Source organism: Emydura macquarii, unplaced genomic scaffold, assembly GCF_026122565.2.
Source record: "Emydura macquarii macquarii isolate MOO-44397 ecotype Brisbane River unplaced genomic scaffold, CSIRO-AGI_Emac_v2 contig_1713, whole genome shotgun sequence".
In the NCBI taxonomy this organism is placed as follows: Eukaryota; Metazoa; Chordata; order Testudines; family Chelidae; genus Emydura; species Emydura macquarii.
Genome location: NW_027131850.1, coordinates 1,045,741 through 1,057,779, shown reverse-complemented (window position 1 = coordinate 1,057,779; position 12,039 = coordinate 1,045,741). Strand labels below are relative to the sequence as shown.

The following is a 12,039-nucleotide window of genomic DNA, read 5'->3' as shown; positions in this document are numbered from 1 at the left end:
TTCCAGAGGGGTAGCCGTGTTAGTCTGTATACAGCAAAAACAACGAGAATCCTGTAGCACTTTAAAGACTAACAAATTTAGTTTCTGCAGGGATAAGCTTTCGTGGGCTGTAACCCACTTCGTCAGATGTAAGGAATAGAAATCAGATAGGAGGCGTATATATACATATCCAAGGGTAAGGAACAACAATGGGGAAGGTAGATATAAGCAAAGTCCATTCAGTTAGAGTAGTTGAGGCCTATTCACAACCACTGATTAGGAGGTGAGAATGTGTGAACGGTGACAATTACTTCTTGTAATGAGAGAACCATTCCAAGTCCCTATTTAGACCCAGTTTGATTGTGTCAAGTTTGCAGATGAGTTCCAGCTCTGCAGTTTCTCTTTGAAGTCTGTTTTTGAAGTTTTTTTGTAGAAGTACGGCAACTTTCAAGTCAGCTACGGAGTGTCCTGCGAGATTGAAGTGCTCTCCTACTGGTTTAAGGACGCTGTTATTTTTTTATGTCTGATTTGTGTCCATTTATTCTTTTGCGTAGTGACAGTCCTGTTTGGCCAATGTGCATGGCAGAGGGGCATTGCTGGCACATGATGGCATATATTACATTAGTAGATGTGCAGGTGAATGAGCCTCTTATGGTGTGGCTGATGTGGTTAGGACCTGTGATGGTGTCACTGGAGTCGATGTGTGGGCAGAGCTGGCAACGGGGTTTGTTTCAGGGGTAGGTTCCTGGGTTAGTGTTCTTGTATGGTGTATGGTTGCTGGTAAGTATTTGCTTCAGGTTGGGGTGCTGTCTGTAAGCAAGGATAGGTCTGCCTCCCACAGCTTGAGCGAGTGAGGGATCATCTGCTAGGATAGGTTGTAGATCCTTAATGATGTGTTGGAAATAATTTAACTGGGGACTGTAGGTGATGGCCAGTGGTGTTCTGTTGTTTTCTTTGTTGGGTCTGTCCTGTAGTAGGTGATTTCTGGGTACCCGTCTGACTCTGTCAATTTGTTTCTTCACCTCTCCACGTGGGTATTGTAGTTTTAAGAATGTTTTAAGGCGCTCCTGTAGGTGTTTGTCTCTGTCTGAGGGATCGGAGCTAATCTGGTTGTATCTTAAGGCTTGGCTGTAGACAATGGATCGTGTAATGTGTCCAGGGTGGAAACTGGAGGCATGAAGATATGTATTGCGGTCAGTTGGTTTTCGGGATAGGGTGGAATTTGCTCCGAATTGTCTCTGTTCACACATTCTCACCTCCTAATCAATGGTTGTGAATAGGCCACAACTACTCTAACTGAATGGACTTTGCTTATATCTATCTTCCCCATTGTTATTCCTTACCCTTGGATATGTATATATACACCTCCTATCTGATTTCTATTCCTTACATCTGACTAAGTGGGTTACAGCCCACGAAAGCTTATGCCTGCAGAAATTAAATTTGTTAGTCTTTAAAGTGCTACAGGACTCTCATTGTTTTTGCCATAAGGATAAGGTTTCTCTTAGGCTACACCCTAAATTTATACCTAAGGTAATTTGGGCTTTCCACATTAATCAGACCATTCATCTCCCAGTTTCTTTCCAAAACCTTACTCTTCTAAAGCCAAAGAAAAACTTCACACTTTGGATGTTTGTAGAGTGTTGGACTTTTACGTGGGTCTTTCAGATCCTTTTGTGGATTCTTTATAGCCTATGCTGAGAGCCTCTAAGGTTAACAAGTCACACTTCAGTTCATTTCACATTCAATTTTCCGAGTGTAGTAAGCTTTGCTACAATCTGACTAAAGTTTCTCCTACACCCAGGATAATAGCCCAGTCCACCAGGGTTCAGTCCGCTTCATTTGCTTTCCTGAGCAACATTTCTATAGTGTATATCTGCAAAGCAGCAATGTGGTCATCTGTATGTTCCTTCTCCAGACCCTATGCCATTACTTATGCTTCCAAGATGACACCAGCTATGGTAAATCAGTGCTGAAGTATCTATTTAAGTAACCCTGAAGTCCTGCCATTTGTAAGGGAACTGCTAGTGAGTCACCTGCAATGGAACATATATGCTCACAATCATTCGAAGGAGAAAATGGTACAGTAACTGTTCTTTAAGATGTAGTGTGCAGTTATACTTTCCCAGATCTCCCACCTTCTCTGCTTCTTTGGGCACTGTATAGACAGCAGTGCAAAGGAATGGAGAAGGAGACAGTGACCATGCCCCTTTTATGCCCTCAACTTGGCTCATGAGGAGAACAGGAGTGCATGAGCTGCTCAGTGGTACTGCTGACAAAAGTCTGAGTCAAATACCTTTGGCACGCATACACCTACAGTGGAATGTATATGAGCACAAAACATCTCAAAAAACATCAATTACTGTAAAGGTAAGTTAACAATTTTATTTGAAATCTGGACATTTATTTTACTGCTCTCTTAACTCCAGTAATGTTGTTCTTGTTCTATGAAGCAACTAGCATTAGTTCTTAGCACCTAATTTACAGATTTTTTGTGAGTAAAGCTTATTTGCCAACTGTTTGGAGATAAGTAGCTGTTTTTAAGAGTCACTGAAGTCCTGTTGTCATCAACCAATTACATTGACAAGTTTGTCACTAGTTTCCATTCACCTGTGAAAAACACACTTACTATGGAGTTTCCAAAAGGAATTTCATATTGTAGACATTGCTACTGCGTTAATAACAAGAACAGTTCACTTGTCATCTTTTCAGTTATTATAGTCTCTCACGAAACTCTGTGTGTGTGGTTGGTTGGTTGGTTGGTTTGTTTGTTTTTGTTTAACCAATTGGCCATTTAAACAACAAAAGGACATGTTATTACACCATATGCTTATGATGTCTACATGGTGGTACCACTTTGAGAGTCATACACTCAAAACTCAGATAATTAATGTAGGCAAAGATCATCCTGAATGTAAAATTAAAAATGAAAAATCCTAACTCAGTCTGGGAGATGTACACACGAACAATAGTCTGTTATATTTTTTTCATCCATTCTCCTGATAATGTTGTTGATGCTTGATTCTCTTAGGATACCTTCAGATGGATGTCAGATGTTTTATTTTTAAAATGCAACTTCAGTTGCAAACTCTTGTCACATCTAAGCTCCACCCTCTCATAATTCTGTAGGCAAAGTGCAGTACCATTGAATACGTGCATTATGAAATCAGCTCTGAATTCATAGGTTAAAACAGATTGGGGAAAATCAAGTCTTGCTTCTGCAAAATATGATGAATGTTTATTCTTCATATAACTAGATTTCTGTTCTTCCCAATGAGGAAAGATGCTCTTTCACTAGTACTAGTTAGCCTCACTTAAGGAGGAAGAATGATCTTGTAGTTAAGGTATATGGTTGGATTCAGAAGACCTAGGGCCTGATTCTCCTATCACACAGATTTTAATCCACTGTAATGTCTGTCATTCCAATGGATTTACTCCTAATTTACACTAATAAAAGTGAGAAGAGAATCAGGAGCCTGGGTGGAATTCTTGGCTCTGCCACAAGCTGCTTCTTTTATTCTGAGCCAGTCACTTGGTTTCTCTGACTCAGATCACTCATCATAAAATGTGTGGTAATTCTCTCCTACAGTACCTAAGAAGGGTAGCATGTGTCCTTATACATGTTTGAAAATGTCTTTGAGCTGCTTGGGTAGAAGGCCTGATACAAGTGCAAAGTATTGTATAATTTCTGAATCTAACAAGACTTAACTGCTGCATATTAGTACATAAAACTTGTAGACAAATAGATGCATGACAAGTTTACTAAGGCAAATTAAGAAAGTTCACACAGGTGTTTAAATATAGTTTTATATTTTAGCAGGATAGAATTAGGTTATACATTGCCACAGGTCTGTTAGACATTCTTTGTTAATGAGCCATGACTGATAACTTCATTCAAACTCCAACATGAACCAGGTGGTGAGAAGAAACTGAATTGCGGTGTCTAATTATACTATGGATCTTCTGGAGACTAAGCTGCAAAACACACTCTTCTGACATAATAACAAAAGGTTCTGCCTTTCAAAGTACAGGGAATCAAATCACAATCAAAGCCCCACCGGGGTCCAGTTTATCTAAAACTATATATATACAAAACTAGACCCTTGGATGGTGCATGGATGGATGGATAGCATATCTCTCTTTCTCCCTCATTGGGGCTAGCTATTTTATACCCTCTTCCTTTTTCCTCTCTCCTTCCACACATCTGTTTTTCTCCTCCATTTTTCATTTTCTCTTTCCTCCTTCCATATCCCTTGCATTTTTAATGTCCCTTGGTTTCCTTATTCCCCCTGGCTTTCCTCCTTCCTAGAATAGTACCTATGCTAGTGCAGATATCATTTTCCCAGTGGCCCCCACAGAAGCAGTGTGAAATACATGGTCCTGGTCAGTTTTGCCCTTTGCTAGTGCTGAGCCGTTGGTGTCAGGACAGGAAAGGTTATTTTCCAATGTTTGTGGGAGTGCTCTCATGAAATGGAGAGGAAACCGTGTCTCCTCCTCCCAGCAACACTGAAGATAACATGTGTGCTACTCCTGCACATGTGCATCTCTCAAGACCCGGCCCTTGGGAAAGCATTTTGTATAAGAACAACTTTACAAGTGCAGGTATTTCCCAACAGCAGAATTTTTTACCATATTACTTTACCTACCTACCTAGAAAGGGATGAACATTTACTCCAGGTAAAAACAAAGAAACAAAAGAGAGGGATAATTAAAAACAGTTTAAGATTGGAGTATCTCCTGTCACTTAAACAAAGAAACAAAAAAAAACCCATCAAACCAATTTCCCCACCACTCAAAAATGTACTTTCGTAAAACTGAATACCATTTTTATAGAACTTCTCCTATAAGTGGCACAGTGATTCATTGGGGTTAATGACCAGCTGGGTACCAATGGCCAATGACTCTGCTGACTGCGTCATTTATGCTTAAGTAGAAGGTAAATGGAACATTGTAAAGTACATTGCACAATCCAGTTGACTAATGTTATTAATATTACATTTTTGATGAACAGTTCAAATAGATGCTCATACAATGAGAATGAACAAGTCTGTTGCTTTGGATAAAATGTTTCCTTTGATGCTTCCAATAATCAGAGTAATCTTCAGAATAAATTAAAAAAATTATATTTGATTCATGGCACGGTCACAGAGGTTGATATAATTAATTCCTTTGAATTAACAAATTCTTTAGGGAAAACATTTTAAGATTAATTATTTAATCAACAGAGAAAAAAGAGCCTTTCATAAGTTACCTACTTCTACTGTCAATTATATGAGCATTTAAAGAACAATATTTTAAATTTATGTAGCACTTTTCATCCAGAAAGATCACAAAATGCTTTATGACTAGTCAGACAGCACCACTGAAATGCAGCTATCTCTGAATGGAGGGCGACAGCCAGATAGCCAGCACTCCACACAACAATAGGCTGAGGGTAAACTTTGGCCAAGGATTTTAGGTCACACCTGAAAAGCATCACAGCATCTTTATTATCCCAAAGAACAGGAAGGACCTTGGTTTTTAAGGTCTTTCCTCCTTTTCCCCTCCCAACCCCTCAAAAAATAAACAAACAAAACACTTGCAAACTGCTTAGAATTAAGTTTACCAGCCGTGGCAAGGTGAGAACTCAGTAGATCCAGTAAGCACTGAAACCTTTGGATTCAGTGACTCTGGATGTTCCAAACCTGATGCTTAGACGATTAAGCCATCTCCTTCACCTTTTGTTTTTCAAAAAAAAATACAATGCTTGAGAGAGAGGGTATGCATTTGGATCTGAGAGAAGTTTCATCAATTGAGTTAATTAACAAAGGTGCCACAGAACTATTTTAACATTCTATGGAATGAGAATTTGAATGTTCACTCTGATAACTTGCTTCTTTATAAATCAACAGGAAATAAGCCCAACTATTATTCAGTTCTGCTCCCTTTTTAATCACTCATAGTTTTACAAGGGTCTGATGCAGTGGAAAGAGGACCACAGAGATACAGTAATTATATTTTGTACTTTTATTCTTTCTGAAGCAAGCCCCATTGTTTTGTGTCTTTTCTCTTTTTGGCTGTACATTCTGTACCACCATCTGCCATGCTTCATGAGAACACGAGGGTTTCCAAAAAGGTTTCTGCAGGTTTTTGACATATAATACAATGTATAATGTTAGTAAAATAATAAGTAGAAATTTTATAGTAAATTTAACATTATATCATTGTCAGCTCACGTTATCACTATAATACAGTGTTTCCTAAAGCTCTGTCCATTGTTCTCCAGAGTCTCAGCTTTCATTTATGGGGAAAAAATAGCCTGTTACAGTGTGGAGAAAACCTTCCACACATGATCCACTTGCAACTGATGCAGGGTCATCTGTCTGACATTACAGAGAGCCTTGAACAATAAAGTTGAGGCAGGAACACCCCCTCTTCATTTTTATGGCCACTAACTTAGCTGCTAATGATATTTTCTGAGTCTATGTTGCTAACTGTTTCATTGCTCATCAAAGCATGGAAGAAAGGAGAGGAACTATCATATTATGAAGTAATTCCCAGTAATTCCCAAAGTGTGGGGGACACCTCCCAGCGAAGCATGAATGAAGAACTAGCTGGGAAGTGGGGAATGTGGGTATCCCTTTAACATGTCATGGGGATGCAGAAGGGGTGTCATTCATTTCATTTTCCTGAAGGGGGTCTCCTCTTTTAAAATCTGGAAATCATTGGTATTACATTTCAGGAAGCTAATGTCATAAAATAAATAGTATGCAACACATTTGTATATTGCTGTACAGTAATAGTTTTTCTCTTTCTGTGATATTTCATGGTAATGACTGGGAAACTGTACTTAAAATCACAATCAGATGTAGTTCTTGTTACCGCACTGAAATCATAATACAGTTAATAACTTCACACATATCTTATAAACTTAATATAATACTCCCCAGAAAGAAAAATGAGAAGTAAGAATTCACAACTATCTTTTTGAAGCTGAAATTTCTTTTAGGCTGAAGCCACAATAGAAAACTAACAAAAGCCCTTTATTAGCCCGTGCTGCAGGGCTGACTGCAGTAATCTCTCAGTATCAGCAAAATCTGCCAAAAACTGCATGTTATGTTAAGTTAAACAGGGTAATTGCAGAGTATAATAGAGATGGTTTCAAGCCACATAACGTAGCTCCATATCCAGACCAGAGTATATATGTCTGTCATAAGCATATTTTTACTTTTACTTATATATTTATTTTTGCTTGTTTTGTTTTGCAGATCGTCCATGGATTTGGAATATTCCTTATATCAAAGCTCCTGATACACATGGAAACATGTGGGTTCCATCATAAAAACTCCAGACATGCTGTGAGATTTCAGCATCTGACACTGAGCCTGCTACCATAGCTGTGAGACTAATTATTTCTCATTTTAAGATGTGGAGATGTGCATTGGATAACTAGCTTCTTATTATGTGATATGTCAATAATATTAAGGAATTGTTTGGGGGAGGAGAGGAAAGGGGAATCCTTGGAGAATATGTTGCCATGTTGATCTTCTATGAACTTCCTAAAAATATAAAACTAATTTTAAAATACCATTTTATATACTCTTCTTATTGTAGTGGCCATTGCATTTTGGAAGGTGTTAAAATGACAGTGTAAGCTATGTTCAGAGGCTCCCACTGTTCTTAGTCAAAATATATTCAAATATGTTAGTATTCTTTTGGACTGTTTTGGGGCCCCTCTTGACCATTGTAAGAGATTTGTATCTACATTTGAAGTTAAAAAGTGAATAAAAGGCAATTTTGTTACAATTTTCATCAACATGAAACCAGCCCTTTGCTTTCACTTCTGTGGTAATTACCGGTACTGTCCTCTCCTGTGAGTTTCTCCCTCAAACTGTGGTATTTTAGTTCCTTTCTCCATGTCATGTCAATTCATTTCCTCCTCATTTCTTCCTTGTCCAAAGCCCAAATCCTGTCCAAAACACTCAATGCGTGTAGCTGGACTTGAATGCTAGGGAGTTAAATGAGGCAATGAGGTCACATGCATCAGAGCTGCTCTGCGATTGCTACTCCAGTATAAAAGCCCAACGATACAATGCAACTTTTCATGTACATCCCCTGCCAGATCCCAACCAAATCTGGCAGGATAGCTGTTTCAGTGCTGCCATTTGGACTTTGTGATCCCTTTGGGGGAGGAAGTTGTAGAAAGCCCAGGGGAGTTAATGCGGCTTTACACGGTAGTAATTTAATGTTGCCATTTCTGCAGTTCTCGAAGAAGAGCTGCCTTCCCCCCACATTCATGTCCCTTCTTAATACTCACTCCTGCTGTGACACCTCCAGAAATTAGCTAAGTAAGGCATCCATTTAGTGAAAACGAACAAAAACCCCCAGAAAATCTCACCCTCTTTGCTAAGACATGCCAAGTACCAGCTCTCTGAGTAACCCTGTAAATTATGTTACTCCTGTCCTCCTTGCCCTTCCTATTGTCTTGTTTCTCTTTCATTATGTTGTGTCCTGTGGGGTTTGTAAGCTCCTTGGAGCCATTATGATGGCCTTTCTGTTCTGTTTTGGATGCCAATGAAGATAATACCACTAAGGTTCAGGGGAAGGAGCTGCATGGGCCAGATCCCTTGAGAGATGGCTACATAGTGGTGGGAATATCTGCCATAAACTGTCTATACCACAAAAATTGCCTGTTGCTGCAGGAGTAGATGCACTTGACCTGGTTCAAAAGCAGGCATAAACTGGGACAGCATAGTTAACACATAGTCAGAACTGTTAGTTGGGTATAAAATATGCTCAGCTCCAGATAGCTTTGAAGAACATTCTCTGCAACTGTTCTCAGCACAGTTTGTACTGGATCCGCACTTGCGGATCGGTTCAGTTGTACTCAGTGCTGACATCTGTTGTCAACAATGCATAATTCCTGAAGTGCAGACAAAGCTTTCACTGCCTCTCCCCTGTACATGACACTACAGTGGCTTTCACAGTTTTGTTCTCCACTGTGCACCATGGAGAGAGGAATGTAGGTGTTCAGATTGCCAAGGATCTTGTCCCACAGACCTACTGTCCAGTTACAGGGCCAAAGTGAAGTCAGAGTGCCCCTTTGTGCTTACAAGATTTTGACCCTTTTTGACTTAGAATTTGACCACTTAGAGCTCATTTAATATCCCTAATAAATATTTTCTACGTATCCTGTTCTGAGAACTCTACAACTATCCTACCCCCAAGCAAGGGGCAATACATTGTTGTGCTGACCCTGGAGCAAACTGGAAGACAGATCATGATTCAGAGAGTCACAATCTTCCTTCCAGATGCCCGCTTGCTCTAAGGGGGAAAGTACCATGCATCAAGTCCATAAATGGTACAGGATAATTCTCCCTTCCCTCCCACTGCCCTGGTACACAGACATAACTACAACAAACAAAAATGCAGCATTTGAAGTTGAAACATTCCTATCCAATTTATAATTTCTTATTTCTACTTGCAGTTAATTGGGAAAGAATTCAAAAATTGCATAATCTGTCCCTAAGATAGTTTTATCTGCATGCAGTGACTTGACACTTCTACTATTGGGCCTTCGGAACTACGGATATGACTTCAGAGAGGTCATTGTGTACTAACGGTTGATGACATCCAAAAAGGAAATGCAAAGTGACAGATGGTGTATATTGCAGTATGATTGTTTTCCATATTTTGTTCTTAACTAAATACTGCCACTGAGTTAATTACATTCGCGATATACCAAAAGGTAGGACTGGTTAACATGGAAACAAACCGTAATTTGTATAAGAAGTGGCTGAACTATTGATTTACAGATAAAGAAGTTATTAAAATGGACTTTGATCAGTGCCTGGCTTCAATTTTAATTCTGAAAAGTTAATAACAGAACAGCAGGGTATTTCCACTGTAAGTCTCTGGTTTTGAATATGGCCTTGAATATGTAGTTACCACCAGTAAATGAGTTGGGTTTTTTTTTTAAATCGCTTGCATATTCCAAGTCCCATCTGCTTACTTTGCTGACTATATTGTTCTAGTTTAACTTAAACTACTGTTTTACTCCAGTTAACTCTGCAGAGTCAGCACAATTTTCAGAGTAAATTGGATTCTAGTCTGATTCATGCATCAACAGAATTGTTGTCTAAGTTCCACATGCTTAATCTTTACTTCTTTGAAATCAGTGCTAGAAAGAATCCAGTTTCATGCTCACATTCCAAGTTGATTTTGCAGAGATGGAGGTCATCTTATAAATGGAGCAGATTTGCTCAGAAAATCATTGAGACATAATAAACAAGGAATCTTTCAAAAAACAAAATGAACCCCAAAACAAAACCCAGAAATGGTTACTGACCTGTTCTGTAACTGTTGTTCTTTGAGCTGTGCGTGCAGATGTGTATGCCACTGAGGTGTGTGTGTGCCGAATGTGCCAGAATCACAGACTTTTTTCCCACAGCAGTACCTGTCGAGGTAGTGGATACACTCTACACATCCTCCTGGCCCCTCCTGAGACAATAAAAGGCTGTTGCTGCCTCGACTCCTTTCATTTCCTTCACACCACAGCAGGAGAAAGGACGGAGGGCAGGTCGTGGAATACACATCTGCACTTATATCTTGAATAACAACCGTTACAGAACAGGTAAGTAACTTTTTTTTCTTTTTCAAGTTGTTGTTTCAAGGCATGTATTCTGTTCAGTATGTTTAGAGGTGGTTACCCAGTGTTCTCTCAACCCAAAGTTTTTGTTAATTTTACGCTTTGCAAGATGGTGTCAGGAAATAAATCAATAGAGACACGGCCATCCGATTGATAGATGGCTGGCACAAACAGTACAAGACAAGAGTGCTCTCACTTAAAGCTATACTTTATTTAGTCTCAAGCACTTACACATATCCACAACAAGTTAGTAAAACACCTCCAGCCTTCAATAATTATTGAAGTTTGGTATGGTTCTCAAGTGGTAGAGTGGCAGTCTTCCAATGGCCAATCTTCTGTCTGCTGGTGGGGACCCTAAGATGTTTCCATGAAGAGATCTAAGTAGCCCAAACTTCTCCCCCCTTATTTATCCTTGTTAGTAAACAATAACATGGCAATCAAAAAACTTGTTAGGCAAACAATTTCAAAGGCTAAGTAAGAGGTTTCCTTAGATTACTAATTAGCCAGATATGCTTTTGCAGAGTCCATATGCCTTGGGACCCTGACAAACACATCCCAGAGAGCAAATATAAATAAGCTGCCTGGTTTTTCTTTCCCCCTAAAACACAGACCTCTGCACTTTCAACAGAGACTTTATCAGGAAGGACGCAGGGTCAGGAAAAGGTTAAGCAAGACGCTCCTTGCCCATGGTTGCCCAAACACCCTCCCCTTTTGGTTTAGTCAAGGCTACTGCACAGGTCTGCAAAAAGGCCTACTAGTTTGGCTGCTGTTAGCGACAAGTATGATAATCACAAGTATGATTTTACTGGTCTGTCAAAGTCTCCCTGTACAGGTTCAGTCTACTTGAATAATGATTGAAATATGACTGCCAAAGTTCACATCTGATCTAGAGATCATTGTGACCACATAGTGCAAAGTAAATGTATTTACCGAGGACCAAACAGCAACCCTATAGATGTCCAGAATGGGAACATCCCTGAAAAAAGTAATTGATGCAGCCTGAGCCCTTGCAGAATAGGCCAAGAGTCTTTGTGGAGGTGGAACACTGACTATCCCGTATGCTGCTGTATCCAGTGAGACATCATTTGTGTGCAACACTCCTGGCCCTTCATGCCATCTGCATAAGACACAAAGTTACAAGAAGACTGTCTGAAGGACCTGTTCCTATCCAAGTTAAAAGCTAGTGCTCTCCTGAAATCTAACTTATATTCATGTTCCTCATCTATGCCAGCTTGCGGTTTTGGGAAGAAATTCTGGTTTAAATGAAAAGCTGACACAACTATAGGTGAAAACTTCAGGTGTGGTCAGAAGGCTACTTTGTCTTTGAAGAGCACTCTGTAAAAAGGTCCTGCCCATGACATTGGCAAATCAGATACTAGTTTATGCCAAGGTCCCCATGCCTCACGTAAATACTGACAGATAAATAGCTGGAA

General features: G+C 39.5%; 1 protein-coding gene across 1 annotated transcript in view; it reads left to right on the top strand.

Moving 5' to 3' along the window:
* The window catches only part of TDP1 (tyrosyl-DNA phosphodiesterase 1), a 119,548-nt gene extending 111,574 nt beyond the window's left edge, over positions 1-7,974 (top strand). The window contains exon 16 of the mRNA XM_067556326.1: positions 7,227-7,974. Coding sequence (XP_067412427.1) covers positions 7,227-7,300 — 74 coding nt within the window. The 3' untranslated portion in view covers positions 7,301-7,974. The remainder of the gene's footprint in view (positions 1-7,226) is intronic.
* Positions 7,975-12,039: the final 4,065 nt, after the last annotated feature.